General features: G+C 54.7%; 1 protein-coding gene across 3 annotated transcripts; it reads right to left on the bottom strand.

Moving 5' to 3' along the window:
• Window positions 1-212: 212 nt before the first annotated feature.
• Window positions 213-24,931, bottom strand: PRMT5 (protein arginine methyltransferase 5). Of its 3 annotated transcripts, none has more exons than XM_082076737.1 (17): window positions 24,825-24,931; window positions 23,386-23,504; window positions 21,140-21,225; window positions 19,918-20,049; window positions 18,559-18,668; window positions 17,448-17,497; window positions 15,001-15,164; window positions 13,001-13,162; window positions 11,870-11,947; window positions 11,711-11,769; window positions 10,620-10,742; window positions 8,873-9,048; window positions 6,420-6,529; window positions 5,226-5,319; window positions 3,722-3,838; window positions 3,057-3,121; window positions 213-409 (listed from the first exon to the last, which is right to left on the bottom strand). In XM_082076737.1, exons 1-17 carry the CDS (start codon window positions 24,914-24,916, stop codon window positions 257-259), a joined length of 1,890 nt encoding a protein of 629 aa, XP_081932863.1. In that variant the 5' UTR covers window positions 24,917-24,931; the 3' UTR covers window positions 213-256. The 3 variants fall into 3 exon arrangements, with proteins under 3 accessions (XP_081932863.1, XP_081932864.1, XP_081932865.1); XM_082076738.1 differs by having other exon boundaries at window positions 13,001-13,114; XM_082076739.1 differs by lacking the exon at window positions 5,226-5,319.
• Window positions 24,932-24,933: the final 2 nt, after the last annotated feature.

The following is a 24,933-nucleotide window of genomic DNA, read 5'->3' as shown; positions in this document are numbered from 1 at the left end:
GCGCTCCGCCCCGCCGCCTGATTGGCCGCCGGCGCGTCGCTATGGCGACGCTCCCGCCCTCTCCGCCCCCCCCACCCCGTCGCCATGGCAACGCGGCCTAGTTGCGGCCTAGAAGCCTCCCCAACCCTCCAAACCTTGTTTTTTCACCAAAAAACGCCGTTTGAACGGCAAAACGCGCCGCAAAAAGCACCAGAGCGCCCCGTAGACCCCCCTAATGCGCTTTTATTGATTTAAAAGGGGTGTTTTGGTGGGTAATTCACAAGCCGATGGTGTAGGAGCGGCCTGTGGGGTTGTGAAGGGCCGAGCAGGCCGGTGACGTCACGGCCCACTCGTACCAGACCTTCTTGGGCGTGGCCAGGCGCCAGAAGGCCACGCCCACCTCCTCGCCGGCCCGCACCGCCATTGGTTGCTGCGGAAAGGGGGAAAACGGGTCGGCAAGATGGCCGCCGGCAAGGTGGCGGCGCCAAGATGGCCGCCAATCCAAGATGGCCGCCCAAACCCCCAAAATGACCCATTTTCAGCCCAAAAATGCCGCCCCCAAGATGGCCGCCCGTCCAAGATGGCTGCCAAGCAAGATGGCCGCCCCAAGATGGCCACCTGCTCACCATTCCAAGATGGCCGCCCAAACCCTGACCCATTTTCACCCCAAATATCCCCCCCCAATATGGCCGCCAGCCAAGATGGCCACCAATCCAATATGGCCGCCCCAAGATGGCTGCCCAAACCCCCAAAATGACCCATTTTCAGCCCAAAAATGAATCCTCCAAGATGGCTGCCAATCCAATATGGCCGCCCCAAGATGGCCGCCCAAACCCCTAACCCCCAAAATGACCCATTTTCACCCCAAAAATCCCCAAGATGGCCACTGATCCAAGATGGCCGCCAATCCAAGATGGCCGCCCAAACCCCCCAAATGACCCATTTTCACCCCAAATATTCCCCCCAAGATGGCCACCCATCCAAGATGGCCGCCGATCCAAGATGGCCGCCGATTCAATATGGCTGCCCAAACCCCCCAACCCCCAAAATGACCCATTTTCAACCCAAATATCCTCCCCCAATATGGTTGCCAGACAAGATGGCCGCCAACCAATATGTCCGCCAATCCAATATGGCCACCCTAATCCAAGATGGCCGCCCAAACCCCCAAAATGACCCAATTTCAGCCCAAAAATGCCACCCCCCAAGATGGCCGTGTACTCCCCATTCCAAGATGGCCGCCGATCCAAGATGGCCGCCCAAACCCCCAAAATGACCCATTTACACCCCAAATATTCCCCCCCCCAATATGGCCACCACCCCCCAAGATGGCCGCCAACCCAGATGGCTCCCAATCCAATATGGCTGCCCATCCAATATGGCCGCCAAGCCCTGAGCCCCAAAATGACCCGTTTCACCCCCAAAATGGCTGCCAATCCAATATGGCTGCCAATCTAAAATGGCCGCCCATCCAATATGGCCACCAATTCAATATGGCCCCCCCAAGATGGCCGCCGAAACCCCCCAAACTGAACCATTTTCACCCCAAATATCAACCCCCCAAATATGGCCACCAATCCAAGATGGCTGCCAACCCAAGATGGCCGCCCAAAGCCCCAAAATAACCCATTTTGACCCCAAAATTGCCTCCCCAAGATGGCCGCCCATCCAATATGGCTGCAAATCAAGATGGCCACCCCAAGATGGCCGTCCAATCCCCATTCCAAGATGGCCACCAATCCAAGATGGCCGCCCAAACCCCCATCCCCCAAAATGACCCATTTTCACCCTAAAAATGCCCTCCCCAAGATGGCCGCCCATCCAATATGTCTGCCAAGACAAGATGGCTGCCAACCAATATGGCCGCTGATCCAATATGGCCACCAATCCAATATGGCCGCCCCAAGATGGCTGCCCAAACCCCCAAAATGACCCATTTTCACCCCAAATATCCCCCAATATGGCCACCATCCAAGATGGCCGCCAACCAAGATGGCTGCCAATCAAGATGGCCAGCATTCCAAGATGGCCGCCAAGCTCTCTACCCCCAAAATGACCCATTTCACCCCCAAAATCCCACCCCAAGATGGGCGCCCATCCAATATGGCCACCATCCAATATGGCCGCCGATCCAAGATGGCCACCGTTCCAAGATGGCCACCCAAAGCCCCCAAAATGACCCATTTACACCCCAAAAATGCCCCCCCAATATGGCCACCCATCCAATATGGCCGCCAACCAATATGGCCACCCATCCAATATGGCCACCAATCCAAGATGGCCGCCGATCCAAGATGGCCGCCCATCCAATATGGCCACCGATCCAATCCAATATGGCCACCAATCCAATATGGCTGCCCAACCAATATGGCTTCCCATCCAAGATGGCCAACAATGCAATATGGCCGCCAACCAAGATGGCCGCCGATCCAAGATGGCCGCCGATCCAATATGGCAGCCCAACCAATATGGCTTCCCATCCAATATGGCCGCCATCCAATATGTCCGCCCATCCAATATGGCCGCCGATCCAATATGGCCGCCCAAGATGGCCACCCAAACCCCCCCAATATGGCCACCAATCCAATATGGCCGCCCATCCAATATGGCCGCCAATCCAATATGGCCGCCCATCCAAGATGGCCACCAATCCAATATGGCCACCATCCAATATGGCCGCCCATCCAATATGGCCGCCCATCCAAGATGGCCACCGATCCAATATGGCCACCCCAAGATGGCCGCCCAAACCCCCAACCCCCCCAATATGGCCGCCATCCAATATGGCCGCCAATCCAAGATGGCCACCAATCCAATATGGCCGCCAATCCAATATGGCCGCCCATCCAAGATGGCCACCAATCCAATATGGCCACCATCCAATATGGCCGCCCATCCAATATGGCCGCCCATCCAATATGGCCACCGATCCAATATGGCCGCCCAAACCCCCAACCCCCCCAATATGGCCGCCATCCAATATGGCCGCCAATCCAAGATGGCCACCATCCAAGATGGCCGCCAATCCAAGATGGCCGCCGATCCAAGATGGCCGCCGATCCAAGATGGCCGCCCACCTTGATGGGGAAGAAAATGGGGAACCAGGAGAACATTCCGGGCGAGTGCGTCTCCGGGCGGATACCTGGGGGTCAAAGGTCAAACTGAGGCCACGCCCCCTCCTTCCCATTGGCCACGTCCCCATAGGCCACACCCCCCATGGGCCACGCTCCCCTTGGCCACGCCCCCCAGCCCATTGAGCTCAACACAACCCCATTGACATCAACTCAATGCCCATTGATTGACCCACTGTAGCTCCGCCCCCTTGCTCCCATTGGCTCCGCCCTTGGGGGGGTTGACTCCTGAGACCCTCCCCTATTGGTCTGCCCACCCCCAAGCCCCTCCCCCTTTTGCTAAGCCCCGCCCACTCAACCCCAACCCAACCCCATTGACCACAACCCAACGCCCATTGCTTGACCCCCCCGTAGCTCCGCCCCCTCGCTCCCATTGGCCCCGTTATTGAGGGTGTTGACCCCCGAGACCCTCCCCTATTGGTCCCCCCGCCCCCAAGCCCCACCCCCTCTCCTTAAGCTCCACCCCCTCCTCCATAACACAACCCTATTGCCGCCCGTAGCTCCACCCCCTTGAACCCGTTGGCCCCGCCCTTGGGGGGGTTGACCCCTGAGACCCTCCCCTATTGGCCCGCCCTGCCCCGAGGCCCCGCCCCCTCTGGCCCCGCCCCTACTGAGGGTGATGTCGCCATAGAGGGTGGTCTCGAAGTAGCCGGCGAATCCGTGCAGGACGGTGTTGACCTCGACCCGGAAGGACAAGTGGCAGAAGCGGTTGTTGTCGGGGGCGGGGTCTGGGGAGGGGGGCGTGGCCAGAGTCAGCCAATGGGATCAATGGGGGGCAATGGGAATTAATGGGAGTCAATGGGTCAATGGGGTCAATGGGAAATAATGGGGGTCAGTGGGGTCAATGGGGGTCAGTGGGGTCAATGGGGTCAATGGGGGTCAATGGGGGTCAGTGGGGTCAATGGGGGTCAGTGGGGTCAATGGGGGTCAATGGGGGTCAATGGGGGTCAATGGGAATCAAGGGGGATCAATGTTAGTCAATGGGTATCAATGGGGGCCAATGGGGGTCAATGGGATCAATGGGGATCAATGAGGGTCAAAGGGGTGAATAGGGGTCAATGGGGGTCAATGGGGTCAATGGGGTCAATGGGGTCAATGGGGTCAATGGGGGTCAATGGGAGTCAATGGTGGTCAATGGGGTCAATGGGGTCAGTGGGAGTCAATGGGGGTCAATGGGGCTCAATGGGGGTCAATGGGGGTCAATGGGGGTCAATGGGGTCAATGGGGTAAATGGGAGTCAATGGGAGTCAATGGGAATCAATGGGGATCAATGGGAGTCAATGGGGGTCAATGGGATCAATGGGGGTCAATGGGGATCAATGAGGGTCAATGGGGTCAATAGGGGTCAATGGGAGTCAATGGGAGTCAATGGGGTCAATGGGGATCAATGGGGTCAATGGGGTCAATGGGGTCAATGGGGTCAGTGGGAGTCAATGGGGGTCAATGGGGCTCAATGGGGATCAATGGGGGTCAATGGGGGTCAATGGGGGTCAATGGGGTCAATGGGGTCAATGGAGTCAATGGGAGTCAATGGGAATCAATAGGGATCAATGGGAGTCAATGGGGGTCAATGGGCATCAATGGGGGCCAATGGGGGTCAATGGGGGTCAATGGGGTCAATGGGGATCAATGAGGGTCAGTGGAGTCAATAGGGGTCAATGGGGGTCAATGGGGGTCAATGGGGTCAATGGAGTCAATGGGAGTCAATGGGAGTCAATGGGGGTCAATGGAGATCAATGGGGTCAATGGGGGTCAATGGGAGTCAATGGGGTCAATGGGAGTCAATGGGGTCAATGGGGTCAATGGGGGTCAATGGGGTCAATGGGGTCAATGGGAGTCAATGGGAGTCAATGGGGGTCAATGGGGTCAATGGGAGTCAATGGGAGTCAATGGGGGTCAATGGGGTCAATGGGGTCAATGGGGTCAATGGGGTCAATGGGAGTCAATGGGGTCAATGGGGGTCAATGGGGTCAATGGGGTCAATGGGGTCAATGGGGTCAATGGGGGTCAATAGGGGTCAATGGGGTCAATGGGACTCAATGGGGGGTGGTTTCTTGGCCCCGCCCCCTGGTGGGCGTGTCCCGGAAGCCCCGCCCCCGGGGGGGCGTGTCCCACCTGGGTTGGGGTGCTGGAACTCGAAGCAGCGCTGGGGAGGAGCCAATTGGTGGAAGTTGTGCAGCCGGACCACGTAGGGGGTCTCAAACTGGGCCTGGGGACCAGTACGGACCAGTATGGACCAGTATGACCAGTATAGACCAGTATGGACCAGTATGACCAGTATAGACCAGTATGGAGCAGTATAGACTAGTATGGAGCAGTATGACCAGTATAGACCACTATAAACCAGTATGGACCAGTATGACCAGTATGGACCAGTATAAACCAGCATGGACCAGTATGACCAGTATAGACCACTATAAACCAGTATGGACCAGTATGACCAGAATGGACCAGTATGAACTAGTATGACCAGTATGCACCAGTATAAACCAGGATGGACTAACATGGACCAGTATGACCAGTATAGACCACTATGGACCGGTATGGATTAATACAGACCAGAATGGATCAGTATGAACCAGTATGACCAGTATGGACCAGTGACCCCCAGTCCATCCCAGTCCCATTGACCCCATTGATCCCATTGACCCCAATGTCCCCATTGACCCCAATGTCCCCAATGTCCCCATTGACTCCCATTGACCCCATTGATCCCATTGACCCCATTGATCCCATTGACCCCATTGACCCCCATTGACCCCCATTGACTCCCATTGACCCCCATTGACCCCACTGTCCCCATTGTCCCCATTGACTCCCATTGCCCCCCATTGCCCCCCATTGCCCCCATTGCCCCCATTGACCCCCATTGATCCCCATTGCCCCCCATTGCCCCCCATTGACCCCATTGATCCCCATTGACCCCAATGTCCCCATTGACCCCCATTAACCCCATTGACCCCCATTAACCCCATTGACCCCCATTGACCCCCATTGACCCCAATGTCCCCATTGCCCCCATTGACCCCCATTGACCCCAATGTCCCCATTGACCCCATTGCCCCCATTGACCCCATTGCCCCCATTGTCCCCCATTGACCCCCATTGACCCCAATGTCCCCATTGATCCCCATTGCCCCCATTGTCCCCCATTAACCCCATTGACCCCCATTAACCCCATTGACCCCATTGAATCCATTGAGCCCCATTGACCCCAATGTCCCCATTGACCCCCATTGACCCCAATGTCCCCATTGACTCCCATTGCCCCCATTGTCCCCATTGCCCCCATTGGCCCCCCTGACCCACCTGGGGGTGCCGGTCGGGCTCCCTGCAGCCCCGAACCTCCGTGTGCAGTTTGGGGGAGCAGACGGGGGCCAGGAAGGAGCAATAGGAGCCGGGGATGGAGACGCCGCCCGCTGGGGGGCAGACCCATGAGTGTGGGGGGGGCACAGGAACCAGCACAGAGACACAGAAACCCCATAGAGACCATAGAGACCATAGAGACCATAGAGACCCATAGAGACCATAGAGAGACCATAGAGACCATAGAGACCATAGAGAACATAGAGACCAGAGAGACCATAGAGACCATAGAGACCATAGAGAGACCATAGAGACCATAGAGACCATAGAGAACATAGAGACCAGAGAGACCATAGAGACCCATAGAGACCATAGAGAGACCATAGAGACCATAGAGACCATAGAGAACATAGAGACCAGAGAGACCATAGAGACCATAGAGACCATAGAGACCCATAGAGACCATAGAGACCATAGAGACCCATAGAGACCATAGAGACCATAGAGACCATAGAGACCCATAGGGACCCATAGGGACCCATAGAGACCCATAGAGACCCATAGAGACCCATAGGGACCCATAGAGACCCATAGAGACCCATAGAGACCCATAGAAACCCCATTGACCCCATTGACCCCCATTGACCCCATTGACCCCCATTGATCCCCATTGACTCCCATTGACCCCCATTGATTCCCATTGACCCATTGAACCCCATTGATCTCTATGGGTCTCTATGGGTCCCATTGACCCCCATTGACTCTTATTGATCCCCATTAACTGTCATTGACTCCTGTTGACTCTCATTGACCCCCATTGACCCCCATTGACTCCCATTGACCCCCATTGACCCCATTGACCCCATTGACCCCATTGACTCCCATTGACTCTCATTGATCCCTATGAGTCCCTATGGGTCTCATTGACCCCATTGATCCCCATTCACCCCATTGACCCATTGACCCCCATCGACCCATTAATCCCCATTGACCCCATTGACCCCATTGATTCCTATGAGTCCCTATGGGCCTCATTGACTCCCATTGACTCCCATTGATCCCCATTGACCCATTGACCTATTGTCCCCATTGACCCCCATTGACTTCTATTGATCTCTATGGGTGTCTATGGGTCCCATTGACCCATTGACTCCCATTCACCCATTGACCCCATTGACCCATTGATCCCATTGACACCCATTGACTCCCATTGACCCCATTGACCCATTGATCCCATTGACACCCATTGACCCCCATTGACCCCATTGACCCATTGATCCCATTAATCCCCATTGACCCCATTGACCCCATTGACTTCTATTGATCTCTATTCGTGTATATGGTTCCCATTGACCCCCATTGACCCCATTGACCCCATTGACCCCATTGAGCCATTGACCCCCATTGATCCCATTGACCCCATTGACCCCATTGACCCCATTGCCCCATTGACCCCCATTGACCCCATTGACCCATTGACTCCCATTGACCCCCATTAATTCACATTGACCCCCATTCACCCATTGACTCCATTGACCCCATTGACTCCCATTGTCCCCCATTGACTTCTATTGATCTCTATTGGTGTCTATGGTTCCCATTGACCCCCATTGACCCCATTGACTCCCATTGACTCCCATTGACCCCCATTGACCCCATTGACCCCCATTGCCCCCCATTGACCCCCATTGACCCCATTGACCCCATTGACTCCCATTGACCCCATTGACCCCCATTGACCCCATTGACCCCATTGACCCCATTGACCCCCATTGATCCCTATGGGTCCCATTGACTCCCATTGACCCCATTGACCCCATTGATCCCCATTGACCCCATTGACCCCATTGACCCCCATTGACCCCCATTGACTCCCATTGTTCTCTATGGGTCCCGTTGATTCCCATTGGTTTCTATTGACTCCCATTGACCCCCATTGACTCCCATTGATTCCTATTGATTCCTATTGACTCTCATTGATTCCTATTGAGCCCCATTGACTCCCATTGATCTCTATGGGTCTCTATGGGTCCCATTGACTCCCATTGACCTCCATTGATCCCTATGGGTCCCATTGACTCCCATTGACCCCATTGATCCCCATTGACCCCATTGACCCCCATTGACCCCATTGATCCCCATTGACCTCATTGACCCCCATTGACCCCCATTGACTGCATTGACTCTTATTGATCCGCATTGATACCCATTGACCCCCATTGACTCCCATTGACCCCCATTGACCCTTATTGATCCACATTAACTCTCATTGACTCCTATTGACTCTTATTGATCCCCATTGACCCCCATTGACCCCCATTGACCCATTGACCCCATTGACCCCCATTGACTCCCATTGACCCCATTGACCCATTGACCCCAATGTCCCCATTGACCCCAATATCCCCATTGTCCCCATTGTCCCCATCGCCCCCCATCCCCCCCCATGGCCCCACCTTTCAGACACCTCTGGGCCCCATCCAGACACTCGGGGGCCAACTCGTTGTCCCCAAACGACCCCAAAAGTTCGGACACCAAGAGGTCGGCGGGTTCGGGGGGGTCCCAGCCCCTCATATCCCGGGGAACCACCACCACCCGCGCCCCCCACTCCTCGTACTGCCAGCTCTCCAACCTGGGGGGCAGACCCAGAGAATCTATGGGGCGGACCCATAGATTCCGTGGGGCGGACCCATAGAGTCTATGGGGCGGTCCCAGAGATGGGGATGGGGGTTTGGTTTGGGATTTGGGGTGGAAAATGGGGGTTTTGGGTAGAGCACTTATGGGGCTGCCCCATAGAATCTATGGGGCAGGGATATGGGGGTTTATAGGGGGGTTTAGGGGGACAAATTGGGGTTTTGGGGGGTGAATTGGGGTGGAAAATGGGGGTTTTGGGGGGGTTTGGGTAGAGCACTTATGGGGCTGCCCCATAGATTCTGTGGGGCTGCCCCATAGATTCTATGGGGCAGTATTAGAGGGGGTTGGGGGGAGAAATGGGGGTTTGGGGGTGAATTGGGGTGGGAAATGGGGGTTTTGGGGGGGGGTTTGGGTAGAGCACTTATGGGGCTGCCCCATAGATTCTATGGGGTGGACCCATAGATTCCGTGGGGCGGACCCATAGAGTCTATGGGGCGGCCCCAGAGATGGGGATGGGGGTTTGGTTTGGGATTTGGGGTGGAAAATGGGGGTTTTGGGTAGAGCACTTATGGGGCTGCCCCATAGATTCTATGGGGCGGACCCATAGATTCTATGGGGCAGGGTTATGGGGGTCTATACAGAGATTTGGGTGGAGAAATGGGGCTTTTGGGGCGTTGTGGGGGGTCTATGAGGCTCAGGGGCACTTGGGGGGCTGCCCCATAGATTCTGTGGGGCAGCCCCATAGATTCTATGGGGCAATATTAGAGGGGGTTGGGGGGAGAAATGGGGGTTTGGGGGGTGAATTGGGGTGGGAAATGAGGGTTTTGGGGACGCTATGGGGCAGAGACACTTATGGGGCTGCCCCATACATTCTGTGGGGCGGACCCATAGAGTCTATGGGGCAGCCCCAGAGATGGGGATGGGGGTTTGGTTTGGGATTTGGGGTGGAAAATGGGGGTTTTGGGTAGAGCACTTATGGGGCTGCCCCATAGATTCTATGGGGCGGACCCATAGATTCTATGGGGCAGGGTTATGGGGGTCTATACAGAGATTTGGGTGGAGAAATGGGGATTTTGGGGCGTTGTGGGGGGTCTATGAGGCTATGGGGCACTTGGGGGGCTGCCCCATAGATTCCGTGGGGCTGCCCCATAGATTCTATGGGGCAGTATTAGAGGGGGTTGGGGGGAGAAATGGGGGTTTGGGGGTGAAGTGGGGTGGAAAATGGGGGTTTTGGGGACGCTATGGGGCAGAGACACTTGTGGGGCCGCCCCATAGATTCAGTGGGGCTGCCCCATAGATTCTATGGGGCAGGGTTATGGGGGTCTATGGGGCGTTTGGGGGGATAAATGGGGGTTTGGGGGCATTGGGGGGGCTGGAAATGCCCACTTAGGGGGCGCTATGGGGCAGCCCCACAACTTATGGGTCTGCCCCATAGATGGCTTCGGCGCCCCATAACTCGGCTTTGGGGGCACGTAGAGCCGCGGGGTTTTCGCCGTGGGGCAGGGGAGGCTGTGGGGCAGCTATGGGGCGGCTATGGGGCGGCTATGGGGCGGCTATGGGGCGGCTCACGTGACCACGGCGTTGGGGTTCTTCTCCACGGCGTAGATGCGGACGCGCCGCTCCGCCTGATTGGCCGCCCGCAGGGTGGCGTTGACCAATGGGCCGCGCCCGGCGCCCAGCACCATCACCACCCTGTGGGGCGGACCCAGAGATCAGTGGGGCGGACCCAGAGATACTGGTCTCTATGGGTCCTATTGACCCCATTGACCCCCATTGACCCCCATTGACCCCCATTGACCCCCATTGACTCCCATTGTTCTCTATGGGTCTCTATGGGTCCCATTGACCCCCATTGACCCCATTGACCCCCATTGACCCCCATTGACCCCATTGATCCCCATTGACTTCTATTGATCTCTATGGGTTTCTATGGGTCCCATTGACTCCCATTGACCCCCATTGACCCCCATTGCCCCCCATTGATCCCCATTGACCCCATTGACTCCCATTGATTCCTATTGAGCCCCATTCATTTCTATTGACTCCCATTGATTCCTATTGAGTCCATTGACCCCCATTGACTCCCATTGTTCTCTATGTGTCTCTATGGGTCTCTATGGGTCCCATTGACTCCCATTGACCCCATTGACCCCATTGACCCCCATTGTCCCCATTGACCCCATTGACCCCCATTGATCTCTATGGGTGTCTATGGGTCCCATTGACCCCCATTGACCCCATTGCCCCCCATTGATCCCCATTGACCCCATTGACTCCCATTGATTCCTATTGAGCCCCATTCATTTCTATTGACTCCCATCGACTCCCATTGACCCCATTGACCCCCATTGACTCCCATTGACTCCCATTGACCCCATTGACCTCCATTGTTCTCTATGGGTCCCTATGGGTCCCATTGGTCTCTATTGACTTCCATTGATCTCTATGGCCCCCATTGACCCCATTGACTCCCATTGTCCCCCATTGATTCCCATTGACCCCATTGACCCCATTGACCCCCATTGACCCCCATTGACCCCCATTGATCCCCATTGACTCCCATTGACCCCATTGACTCCCATTGACTCCCATTGACCCCCATTGACCCCCATTGCCCCCCATTGCCCCCATTGCCCCCATTGTTCTCTATGGTCACTCACTGCACGTTCGTCTCCTTCTCCCCGTCGCCCACTCGCTCCATCAAACACCTATAAATGGCCTAGATAGAAAAAAGGGGGCGGAGCTTCCGTCACCAGGGGGGCGGAGCCTCTTGGGAGGATGAGGGGGCGTGGCCTCCACCCCCCCCAAGCCCCGCCCACCTGCTGGTATTGGGCGTATTTGATTGGATCCTTCTCGAACACCTCGTAGGTCTGGGACTCCAGGTTGTCCATTAAGGGCTATGATGGGAAAAAGGGGGCGGGGCCAAGGGGGTTGGTGGACACGCCCACCGGGGGGGTGAGGCCACGCCCACTGGGTGAGGCCACGCCCCCCCAGCCCAGTCCCTATTCAGATAAAGGGGCGTATTCAAGAGATTGGGGAGGGACCCAGGAGTTCGGGAGGGACCCAGGAGTGCCCCAAGGGACCCAGGAGTTCGGGAGGGACCCAGGAGTGCCCCAAGGGACTCAAGAGTTTGGGAGGGACCCAGGAGTGCCCCAATGGACCCAAATGTTCATGAGGGACCCAGGAGTGCCCCGAGGGACCCAGGAGTGCCCCAATAGACTTAAGGCTTCGGGGAGGGACCCAGGAGTTCGGGAGGGACCCAGGAGTGCCCCAATGGACTCAAGAGTTTGGAAGGGACCCAGGAGTACCCCAAGGGACCCAGGAGTGCCCCAATGGACTTAAGACTTCAGGAGGGACCCAGGAGTGCCCCAAGGGACCCAGGAGTTCGGGAGGGACCCAGGAGTGCCCCAATGGATTCAAGAGTTGGGGAGGGACCCAGGAGTTCGGGAGGGACCCAGGAGTGCCCCAATGGATTCAAGAGTTGGGGAGGGACCCAGGAGTTCGGGAGGGACCCAGGAGTGCCCCAATAGACTTAAGGCTTCGGGGAGGGACCCAGGAGTTCGGGAGGGACCCAGGAGTGCCCCAATGGACCCAAATGTTCATGAGGGACCCAGGAGTGCCCCAATGGGCTTAATAGTACAGGAGGGACCCAGGAGTGCCCCAAGGGACCCAGGAGTTCGGGAGGGACCCAGGAGTGCCCCAATGGACTTAAGACTTCAGGAGGGACCCAGGAGTGCCCCAATGGACTCAAGACTTCAGGAGGGACCCAGGAGTGCCCCAAGGGACCCAGGAGTTCGGGAGGGACCCAGGAGTGCCCCAATGGACTCAAGACTTCAGGAGGGACCCAGGAGTGCCCCAATAGACTTAAGGCTTCGGGGAGGGACCCAGGAGTTCGGGAGGGACCCAGGAGTGCCCCGAGGGACCCAGGAGTGCCCCAGGGACCCCCCAACCTGCAGGGGGCTCTGCAGAAAGTCCTCGTAGCCGCGGGCGAACAGCTCGTAGGCCGAGGGGGGCGGCCGGTGCTGCCCCACGTGCTCCAGGTACTGCAGGTAGGAGCCCAGGGGCTTCCCGGGGTGCCGGGGGGCGCCCGTCAACACCAGCTGCACCTCCAGCTGCGAAATGGGGGTCAGAACGGGGTCCGGCGACCCCAAAAACCCCCGAAACGACCCCAAAATGAGCAAAAACGGTCCAAAAATGGCCAAGATCGACCCAAAATGGTGGAAAACGACCCCGAAATGAGCAAAAACGAGCCCAAAATGAGGAAAAACGACCCCGAAATGAGCAAAAATGACGCCAAAATGAGGAAAAACGAGCCCGAAATGGTGGAAATCGACCCCAAAATGGCTGAGATTGACCCAAAATTGAGTGAAATTGACCCCAAAATGGCAGAAAATGACCTAAAATTGACTCCAAAATGGCTGAAATTGACCCAAAATTGAACCAAAATGGCTGAAATTGACCCAAAATTGACCCCAATATCGCCAAAATTGACCCAAAATTGAGCAAAATTGACCCTAAATTGACTGAAATCGACACCAAAATGGCCGAAATCGACCCAAAATTGACCCCAATATCGCCAAAATTGACCCAAAATTGAGCAAAATTGACCCTAAATTGACTAAAATTGACCTCAAAATGGCCGAAATTGACCCAAAATTGGCCCATAATTGACCGAAATCGACCCCAAAATGGCTGAAATTGACCCAAAATTGACTGAAATTGACCCCAAAATGGTGGAAATCGAGCTCAAAATGGCCAAAATCAACCCCAAAATGACCAAAATTGACCCAAAATTGACCGAAATCGAGCACAAAATGGCCAAAATGGACCCAAAAATGGCCGAAATCGACCCCAAAATGGCGGAAATGACCCCAAAATTGACTGAAATCGACCCCAAAATGGCCGAAATCGACCCAAAATTGAACAAAATTGACCCAAAATGGCTGAAATTAACCCAAAATTGACCAAAATCGATTCCAAAATGGCCGAAATTGACACAAAATGGCTGAAATTGACCCAAAATTGATGCCAAAATGGCTGAAATTGACCCAAAATTGAGCAAAATTGACCCCAAAATGGCCAAAATTGACCCAAAATTGACCAAAATCGACCACAAAATGGCCAAAATTGACCCAAAATTGACCCCAAAATGGCCGAAATTGACCCAAAAATGGCTGAAAAAGACCCCAAAATGAGCAAAACAACCAAAAATGAGCAAAATCGACCCCAAAATGGCTGAAATTGACCCAAAAATGGCTGAAATTGACCCAAAATTGACCCAAAAATGGCTGAAATTGACCCAAAAATGGCTGAAATTGACCCAAAATTGACCCAATTACCCCCATAATAACCCCAATTAACCCCCAATTAACCCCTAATTACCCCCATAATAACCCCAATTAACCCATAATAACCCAAATTAACCCCTAATTAACCCCCAATTAAACCAATTACCCCCATAACCCAAATAACCCCCAATTAACCCCTAATTAACCCCCAATTAACCCATAATAACGCCTAATTAACCCCCAATTAACCCCATAATAACCTAATTACCCCAATTAGTCCCTAATTAACCCAATTACCCCCATAATAACCCCAATTACCCCCTAATTAACCCAATTACCCCATAATATCCCCCAATTAACCCCTAATTACCCCAATAATACCCCCCTAATTAACCCCATAATATCCTCTAATTAACCCCTAATTAACGCCTAATTAACCGCCATATTAACCCCATAATAACTCCTAATTAACCCCTAATTAACCCCCAATTAACCCCTAATTAACCCCCAATTAACCCCTAATTAACCCCCCAATTAACCCCCATAATACCCCCCATAATAACCCCCTATAATAACCCCCAATTACCCCCCTTAGCCCCGCCCACCACCCCCTAGGCCCCGCCCACCCCCCATAGGCCCCGCCCCCCCTTAGCCCCGCCCACCTTGAGCAGCCGCCCCAGCAGCCTCTGGTGTGGGCGGGACAAGACGGGAAACCCTTTCTTATTGGTCAGGAAGAGGCTGGTGGGCAAGATGGCCGCCCGCAGGGGTTCGCCCAACCAGCGGTCCAGGGCGCCGCCCGACGGCAAATCAGGGCCCAGCTCCAGCGCTGTGATTGGAGGAGAGGGAATAAGGCCCGCCCACCCGTTGGAACCCGCCCCCCGGCCATAGAGATGAATGGGGGTCTATGGGTGTCTATGGGTCCCATTGACTCCCATTGATTCCCATTGACTCCCATTGACCCCCCATTGACTCCCATTGACCCCATTGACCCCATTGACCCCCATTGATTCCTATTGACTCCCATTTATCCCCATTGACCCCATTGATCCCATTGACCCCCATTGACTCCCATTGACCCCCATTGATCCCCATTGACCCCCATTGACTCTCATTGACTCCCATTGATCCCATTGATCCCATTGACTCCCATTGACCCCCATTGACCCCCATTGACCCCATTGACCCCCATTGACCCCACTGACCCCATTGACCCCCATTGATCCCCATTGACTCCCATTGACCCCCATTGATTCCCATTGATCCCCATTGACCCCATTGACTCCCATTGACCCCCATTGACCCCATTGACTCCCATTGACCCCCATTGACCCCATTGACCCCCATTGACCCCCATTGACCCCATTGATCCCCATTGACTCCCATTGACCCCATTGACTCCCATTGACCCCCATTGATCCCCATTGACCCCATTGACCCCCATTGACTCCATTGACCCACATTGATTCCTATTGATCCCCATTGACCCCCATTGACCCCCATTGACTCCCATTGACTCCCATTGATCCCCATTGACCCCCATTGACCCCATTGACCCCATTGACCCCCATTGACCCCCATTGACTCCCATTGACCCCCATTGACTCCCATTGATCCCCATTGACTCCCATTGACCCCATTGCCCCCATTGACCCCATTGACCCCCATTGACCCCCATTGACTCCCATTGCCCCCATTGACCCCCATTGACTCCCATTGACTCCCATTGACTCCCATTGACCCCATTGACCCCCATTGACTCCCATTGATCCCCATTGACCCCCATTGACCCCATTGACCCCATTGACCCCATTGATCCCCATTGACTCTCATTGACTCCCATTGACTCCCATTGATCCCCATTGACCCCCATTGATCCCCATTGACTCCAATTGACCCCCATTGACCCCCATTGACCCCCATTGATCCCCATTGACTCCCATTGACCCCACTGACCCCCATTGACCCCATTGACCCCCATTGATTCCCATTGATTCCCATTGATTCCCATTGACCCCCATTGACTCCCATTGACCCCCATTGACCCCCATTGACCCCACTGACCCCATTGACTCCCATTGATCCCCATTGACCCCCATTGACCCCATTGATTCCCATTGTTCTCCATGGGTCTCTATGGACACGCCCACCCGGGAATAAGCCCCGCCCACCCATGGGAACCCACCCCCGGGCCATAGAGATGAATGGGAGGCGGAGTCTCTATGGTATCAATGGGGGTCTATGGGTCTCTACGGTATCAATGGGTCCCATTGACTCCCATTGACCCCCATTGTTCCCTATGGGTCTCTATGTGTCTCTATGGGTCTCTATGGTCTCTATGGGTCTCTATGGGTCTCTATGGGGTCTATGGGTCTCTATGGGTCTCTATGGGGTCTATGGGTCTCTATGGGTCTCTATGCGTCTCTATGGGTCCCATTCACCCCCATTGACTCCCATTGTTCTCTATGGGTCTCTATGGGTCTCTATGTTATCAATGGGGGTCTATGGGGGTCTATGGGTCGCTATGGGGTCTCTATGGGTCTCTATGGGTCGCTATGGGTCTCTATGGTATCAATGAGGGTCTATGGGAGTCTAAGGGTCGCTATGGGGTCTCTATGGGTGTCTATGGGGGTCTATGGGTCTCTATAGGTCTCTATGAGTCTCTATGGGTCGCTATGGGTCTCTATGGAGGTCTATGGGTCTCTATGGGTCGCTATGGGTCACTATGGGGGTCTATGGGTCGCTATGGGTCTCTATGGTATCAATGGGTCTCTATGGGTCTCTATGGGTCACTATGGGATCTATGGGGCACTATGGGTCTCTATGGTATCAATGGGGGTCTATGGGTCTCTATGGTCTCTATGGGTCCCTATGGGTCTTTATGGTCTCTATGGGTCTCCATGGGTCTCCATGGTCTCTATGGGTCTCCATGGGTCTCTATGGGTCAATCTATGGGTCCCTATGGGTCTCTATGGTCTCTATGGGTCTCTATGGTCTCTATGGGTCTCTATGGTTTCTATGGGTCTCTATGGGTCAATCTATGGGTCCCTATGGGTCTCTATGGTCTCCAAGGGTCTCCATGGGTCAATCTATGGGTCCCAGCCCCACTCACCGACCCCCAGGCGCTTGTTGTAGTCGCAGAGCGTCCGGAAATCGTTCCACCTGCCCCATAACCAGCTCGGGTCACCCCAGAGGCCCCATGGGACCCCCAAGTGGCCCCATGGCCCCCCATAATGACCCCCAATAGCACCCAATGGCACCCAATGGCACCCAATGGAAGCCAATGGAACCCAATGGAACTCAATGGAGCCCAATGAAACCCAATGGAACCCAATGGAAACCAATGGAACCCAATGGAAACCAATGGAGTCCAATGGAACCCAATGGAACCCAATGGCCACCAATGGCCACCAATGGCACCCAATGGCGCCAATGGCACCCAACGGCCACCAATGGCACCCAATGGCACCCAATGGCCACCAATGGCACCCAATGGCAACCAATGGCCACCAATGGCCCCCAGTGGCCACCAATGACACCCAATGGCACCCAATGGCACCCAATGGCCCCAATGGCCACCAATGGCTCCAATGGCCACCAATGGCACCCAATGGAATCCAATGGCACCAATGGCACCCAATGGCCACCAATGGCACCCAATGGCACCAATGGCACCCAATGGCACCCAATGGCCACCAATGGCACCCAATGGCACCCAATGGCCCCCATGGCACCCAATGGCTCCAATGGCCACCAATGGCACCCAATGGAACCCAATGGCACCAATGGCACCCAATGGCCACCAATGGCACCCAATGGAACCCATAGGCCCCATGGGACCCCCAAGTGGCCCCATGGCCCCCAATAGCACCCAATGGCACCCAATGGAACCCAATGGAACCCAATGGAACTCAATGGAGCCCAATGAAACCCAATGGAACCCAATGGAAACCAATGGAACCCAATGGAAACCAATGGAGTCCAATGGAACCCAATGGCACCCAATGGAACCCAATGGAACCCAATGGCACCCAATGGCTCCAATGGCACCCAATGGCACCCAATGGCACCCAATGGCACCCAGTGGCCCCCAATGGCACCCAATGGCCCCCAATGGCCACCAATGGCCACCAATGGCACCCAATGGCACCCAATGGCACCCAATGGGCCCCAATGGCTCCAATGGCACCCAATGGCACCCAATGGCACCCAATGGCACCCACCAGCGCCAGGTCTTCTCCTCGGCCTCCGGGCCTATAGGGGGCGCTGGGTCGTTGCTGATGACGTCATCTCGTTGGTCCTCGGGGGCCAATAGGGGGACCTGGACCCACACCTGACCAGTAGAAACCAGTAGAAACCAGTATGGACCAGTATAGACCAGTATAAACCAGTATGGACCAGTATAAACCAGTATGGACCAGTATAACCCCCACTATAACCCCCCAGTCCAACCAGTATAACCCCCCAGTATAACCAGTACAACCCAGTATAAACCAGTATAAACCAGTATAACCCAGTATAAACCAGTATAACCCATATAATCCACTATAAACCCATATAAACCAGTATAACCAGTATAAACCAGTATAAACCCATATAACCCAGTATAACCAGTATAAACCCATATAAACCAGTATAACCCATATAACCCAGTATAAACCCATATAACCCAGTATAACCCAGTATAACCCAGTATAACCAGTATAAAACCATATAAACCAGTATAAACCCATATAACCCAGTATAACCCAGTATAACCCAGTATAACCCAGTATAAACCAGTATAACCCAGTATAACCCATATAACCCAGTATAACCAGTATAAAACCATATAAACCAGTATAAACCCATATAACCCAGTATAACCCAGTATAAACCAGTATAACCCAGTATAACCAGTATAAACCCATATAACCCAGTATAACCCAGTATAAACCAGTATAACCAGTATAACCAGTATAAACCCATATAAACCAGTATAACCCAGTATAAACCAGTATAAACCCATATAAACCAGTATAACCCAGTATAACCCAGTATAACCAGTATAAACCATATAACCCAGTATAACCCAGTATAACCCAGTATAAACCAGTATAACCCAGTATAAACCAGTATAAACCATATAACCCAGTATAACCCAGTATAACCCAGTATAAACCAGTATAACCCAGTATAACCAGTATAAACCCATATAACGCAGTATAACCAGTATAAACCCATATAAACCAGTATAACCAGTATAAACCCTTACATCCCAGTATAAACCAGTATGGACCAGTCCAAACCAGTATAAACCAGTATGGTGCTCCCAGCCCCTCTACGACCCATTCTGAGCCCCCCCAAGCCAACCCCCACCTCCCCGCCCCCAAACCAGTCCAAACCAGTCCAAACCAGTATAAACCAGTATGGACCAGTATGGACCAGTATGGACCAGTATGGACCAGTATGGGGTTCCCAAGCCTCTCCGACCCATTCTGAGCCCCCACAACCCACCCCCCACCTCCCGGGCACTCCTGGGTCCCAAATGACCCCAAACCAGTATAAACCAGTATAAACCAGTATAAACCAGTATAACTCACCGCCGCCCCCTGGTGGCCCAGCAGGAAGGCGCTGAGGCCCCGGGCCAGGTTGGGCCCATCCCCCTCCCTGAGGGGCAACAGGAAAGCGGGGACCCCCAGGTAACCCCCGAAATCCAGTTCCTGCCGTAGGGCCTGGAATGGGGACAATGGGAGTCAATGGGACAATGGGGGCGATGGGACAATGGGGGCGATGGGGTCAATGGGGGTCAATGGGGGTCAATGGGGGACAATGGGGGTCAATGGGACAATGGGGGCGATGGGACAATGGGGGTGATGGGGGTCAATGGGGGTCAATGGGGGTCAATGGGGTCAATGGGGGTCAATGGGGATCAATGGGGATCAATGGGGGTCAATGGGGATCAATGGGGATCAATAAGAGTCAATGGGGGTCAATGGGAGTCAATGGGAGTTAATGTGGATCAATAAGAGTCAATGGGGATCAATGGGAGTCAATGGGAGTCAATGGGGTCAATCAGGACAATGGGGACGATGGGGTCAATGGGGATCAATGGGGTCAATGGGGGTCAATGGGAGTCAATGGGAGTTAATGGGAATCAATAAGAGTCAATGGGGGTCAGCTGAGATCAATAAGAGTCAAAGGGGATCAATGGGAGTCAATGGGGGTCAATGGAGGTCAATGGGAGTCAATGGGATCAATGGGAGTCAATGGGGTCAATGGGGGTCAATGGGAGTCAATGGGGTCAATGGGGATCAAAGGGGTCAATGGGGGTCAATGGGGTCAATGGGGATCAAAGGGGTCAATGAGGGTCAATGGGAGTCAATGGGGGTCAATGGGAGTTAATGGGGATCAATAAGAGTCAATGGGGGTCAACTGAGATCAATAAGAGTCAAAGGGGATCAATGGGGTCAATGGGAGTCAATGGGGGTCAATGGGTGTCAATGGGGTCAATGGGGGTCAATGGGGTCAATGGGGTCAATGGGATCAATGAGGTCAATGGGATCAATGGGAGTCAATGGGGCTCAATGGGGATCAATAAGAGTCAATGGGGTCAATGGGGTCAATGGGAATCAATGGGAGTCAATGGGGCAAAACACCCGATTTTGGGGTCCGTTTTTGGGGCTCCCCGGCTCCGTTCGGGGCCGCACCCGGGGGGGTCATTTAGAGGCGCCTTTTGGGGTGCACCCGAGTGCTTTTGGTGCCGAGGGGGTTGATTTTTGGGGCGAATCCGGGGGGTTTTGGGGGTGCCCCCCCCCGACTCACGGCCTCGGCGTTGGTCCTCCCGGCCTGTAGGGGGCGGTCGGGCCGGATCCAGCCCGAGATCTTCCCCACGATCAGGGTGTTCCAGTCTGGGGGCAAAGGTCAAGGGCAGGGGTCACCGGGGGGTCAAGGTCACGGGGGGGTCTATGGGGTCTATGGGTCCCTATGGGACTCTCTGGTCTCTATGGGTCTCTATGGTTCCCATTGGTTTCTATGGGACTCTATGGTCTCTATGGTCTCTATGGTCTCTATGGTCTCTATGGGTCCCTATGGGTCTCTATGGGTCTCTATGGTCTCTATGGTCTCTATGGGTCCCTATGGGTCTCTATGGTCTCTATGGTCTCTATGGGTCCCTATGGGTCCCTATGGGTCTCTATGGGTCTCTATGGGTCTCTATGGTCTCTATGGTCTCTATGGGTCTCTATGGGTCTCTATGGGTCTCTATGGTCTCTATGGTCTCTATGGGTCTCTATGGTCTCTATGGTCTCTATGGTCTCTATGGGTCCCTATGGGTCTCTATGGTCCCTATGGGTCTCTATGGGTCCCTATGGTCTCTATGGGTCAATCTATGGTCTCTATGGGTCCCTATGGGTCTCTATGGTCTCTATGGGTCAATCTATGGGTCTCTATGGGTCCCTATGGGTCTCTATGGTCCCTATGGGTCCCTATGGGTCTCTATGGTCCCTATGGTTCTCTATGGGTCCCTATGGGTCCCTATGGTCTCTATGGGTCAATCTATGGGTCTCTATGGGTCAATCTATAACTCTCATTGATCTCTATGGGTCCCCATGGTCTCTATGGGTCAACCTATGGGTCTCTATGATCTCTATGGTCTCTATGGGTCTCTATGGGTCAATCTATGGTTCCCTATGGTCTCTATGGGTCAATCTACGGGACTCTATGGTTCCCATTGGTGCCTATGAGTCAGCTCATGGCTCCCTATGGGTCAATCTATGGGTCGCTATGGGTCAATCTATGGGTGTCTATGGTGTCTATGGGTCAATCTATGGGTCTCTATGGGTCTCTATGGTTCCCACTGGCCTCTATGGGTCAATCCATGGGTCTCTATGGTCTCTATGGGTCTCTATGGGTCAATCTATGGGTCTCTATGGTCTGTATGGGTCTCTATGGGTCAATCTATGGGTGTCTATGGTGTCTATGGGTCAATCTATGGGTCTCTATGGGTCTCTATGGTTCCCATTGGCCTCTATGGGTCAATCCATGGCTCCCTATGGGTCTCTATGGGTCTCTATGGGTCTCTATGGGTCCATCTATGGATCTCTATGGCTCCCATTGGTCTCTATGGGTCAGTCCATAGTTCCCTATGGGTCACCATGGTGTCTATAGGTCAGTCTATGGGTCTCTATGGGTCTCTATGGGTCTCTATGGTTCTCTATGGTGTCTATGGGTCAATCTATGGGTCTCTATGGGTCTCTATGGTTCCCATTGGCCTCTATGGGTCAATCCATGGGTCTCTATGGTCTCTATGGGTCAATCCATGGGTCTCTATGGGTCAATCCATGGCTCCCTATGGTCCCTATGGGTCAATCTATGGGTCTCTATGGGTCAATCTATGGGTCTCTATGGTGTCTATGGGTCGCTATGGGTCAATCCATGGGTCTCTATGGGTCAATCCATGGGTGTCTATGGTCTCTATGGGTCTCTATGGGTCAACCTATGGGTGTCTATGGTGTCTATGGGTCCCTATGGGTCAATCTATGGGTCTCTATGGGTCAATCCATGGGTGTCTATGGTGTCTATGGGTCCCTATGGGTCAATCCATGGGTCTCTATGGGTCAATCTATGGGTCCCTATGGTGTCTATGGGTCGCTATGGGTCAATCTATGGGTCTCTATGGGTCAATCCATGGGTGTCTATGGGTCCCTATGGTGTCTATGGGTCGCTATGGGTCAATCCATGGGTCTCTATGGGTCAACCAATGGTGTCTATGGTGTCTATGGGTCTCTATGGGTCAATCTATGGGTCTCTATGGGTCAACCTATGGGTGTCTATGGTGTCTATGGGTCCCTATGGGTCAATCCATCGGTCCCTATGGTGTCTATGGGTCAATCTATGGGTCCCTATGGGTCAATCCATGGGTCCCTATGGTGTCTATGGGTTGCTATGGGTCAATCCATGGCTCCCTATGGTCTCTATGGTCGCTATGGGGCAATCAATGGGTCCCTATGGTGTCTATGGGTCAATCTATGGGTCTCTATGGTCGCTATGGGTCAATCCATGGGTCTCACCTCTCCCCGCCAGCAGCAGGTCGGAGCGCGTTTGGGGTCCCGGGCGCCCCTTGGCCGGGTCCCTCCCGAATTCCCGCCGGTACCGCGGGTGGAACAGGGGGACGCACAGGAAGTCGAACCTGGAACCCAAAACCACCCAAAGTCACCCCAAAATGGGGCCACCCGGGTCCCTTGGGGCACTCCTGGGTCCCTTGGGGCACTCCTGGGTCCCTCCCGAACTCCTGGGTCCCTCCCGAACTCCTGGGTCCCTTCCCAATCTCTTAAGTCCATTGGGGCACTCCTGGGTCCCTCCTGATCTCTTAGTTCCATTGGGGCACTCCTGGGTCCCTTGGGGCACTCCTGGGTCCCTCCCGAACTCCTGGGTCCCCTATTTGTGTCCCTTGGGGCACTCCTGGGTCCCTCCTGGGTCCCTATTTGGCTCCATTGGGGCACTCCTGGGTCCCTTTGGGGCACTCCTGGGTCCCTCCCGAACTCCTGGGTCCCCTATTTGTGTCCCTTGGGGCACTCCTGGGTCCCTCCTGGGTCCCTATTTGGCTCCATTGGGGCACTCCTGGGTCCCTTTGGGGCACTCCTGGGTCCCTTGGGGCACTCCTGGGTCCCCTATTTAGATCCATTGGGGCACTCCTGGGTCCCTCCCGAACTCCTGGGTCCCTATTTGGATCCCTCGGGGCACTCCTGGGTCCCTATTTGGTTCCATTGGGGCACTCCTGGGTCCCTGGGGCACTCCTGGGTCCCTCCTGGGTCCCTATTTGGGTCCCTTGGGGCACTCCTGGGTCCCTATTTGGTTCCATTGGGGCACTCCTGGGTCCCTGGGGCACTCCTGGGTCCCTTTGGGGCACTCCTGGGTCCCTATTTGGGTCCCTATTTGGTTCCATTGGGGCACTCCTGGGTCCCTCCTGAACTCCTGGGTCCCTTTGGGGCACTCCTGGGTCCCTCCTGGGTCCCTATTTGGGTCCCTTGGGGCACTCCTGGGTCCCTTGGGGCATTCCTGGGTCCCTTGGGGCACTCCTGGGTCCCTTTGGGTCCCTATTTGGATCCATTGGGGCACTCCTGGGTCCCTCCCGAACTCCTGGGTCCCTTTGGGGCACTCCTGGGTCCCTATTTGGGTCCCTATTTGGTTCCATTGGGGCACTCCTGGGTCCCTTGGGGCACTCCTGGGTCCCTATTTGTGTCCATTGGGGCACCCCTGGGTCCCATTGGGGCACTCCTGGGTCCCTCCTGGGTCCCTATTTGGTTCCATTGGGGCACTCCTGGGTCCCTATGGGTCCCTATTTGGCTCCATGGGGTCCCATTGGGTCCCTATTTGTTTCCATTGGGTCCCATTGGGTCCCTATTTGGCTCCATTGGGTCTCTATGGGTCCCTATTTGGCTCCATTGTTTCCCCATTTGGCCCCCGGGTCCCTATTTGGCGCCCTTTGGGGCACTCCTGGGTCCCTCACCCGTTTCCGGCCGCCGTTCCCAGCGCTCCCGCCACTTCCGGGACGCAGCTCAAGTCGCGCCCGCTCGACACACGCGCCGCTCCGGCCGCCATTGCCGCGCCGACCACGC

This window comes from Streptopelia decaocto (genome assembly GCF_964273445.1).
Source record: "Streptopelia decaocto genome assembly, contig: HAP1_SCAFFOLD_115, whole genome shotgun sequence".
In the NCBI taxonomy this organism is placed as follows: domain Eukaryota; kingdom Metazoa; phylum Chordata; class Aves; order Columbiformes; family Columbidae; genus Streptopelia; species Streptopelia decaocto.
Note: the sequence above shows the minus strand (reverse complement) of the source record. Positions and strands in the feature narration are given on the sequence as shown.

Bases quoted from the DNA above. Each gene is read 5' to 3' on its own strand.
- PRMT5 (XM_082076737.1), bottom strand. From the start codon at position 24,916: ATGGCGGCCGGAGCGGCGCGTGTGTCGAGCGGGCGCGACTTGAGCTGC. The intron at 21,226-23,385 runs GTGAGACCCATG...CTTTGCCCCCAG, and splicing joins CCTGCTGCTGGCGGGGAGAG to ACTGGAACACCCTGATCGTG. The intron at 9,049-10,619 runs GTGAGCCGCCCC...TCTGCCCCCCAG, and splicing joins AACCCCAACGCCGTGGTCAC to GTTGGAGAGCTGGCAGTACG.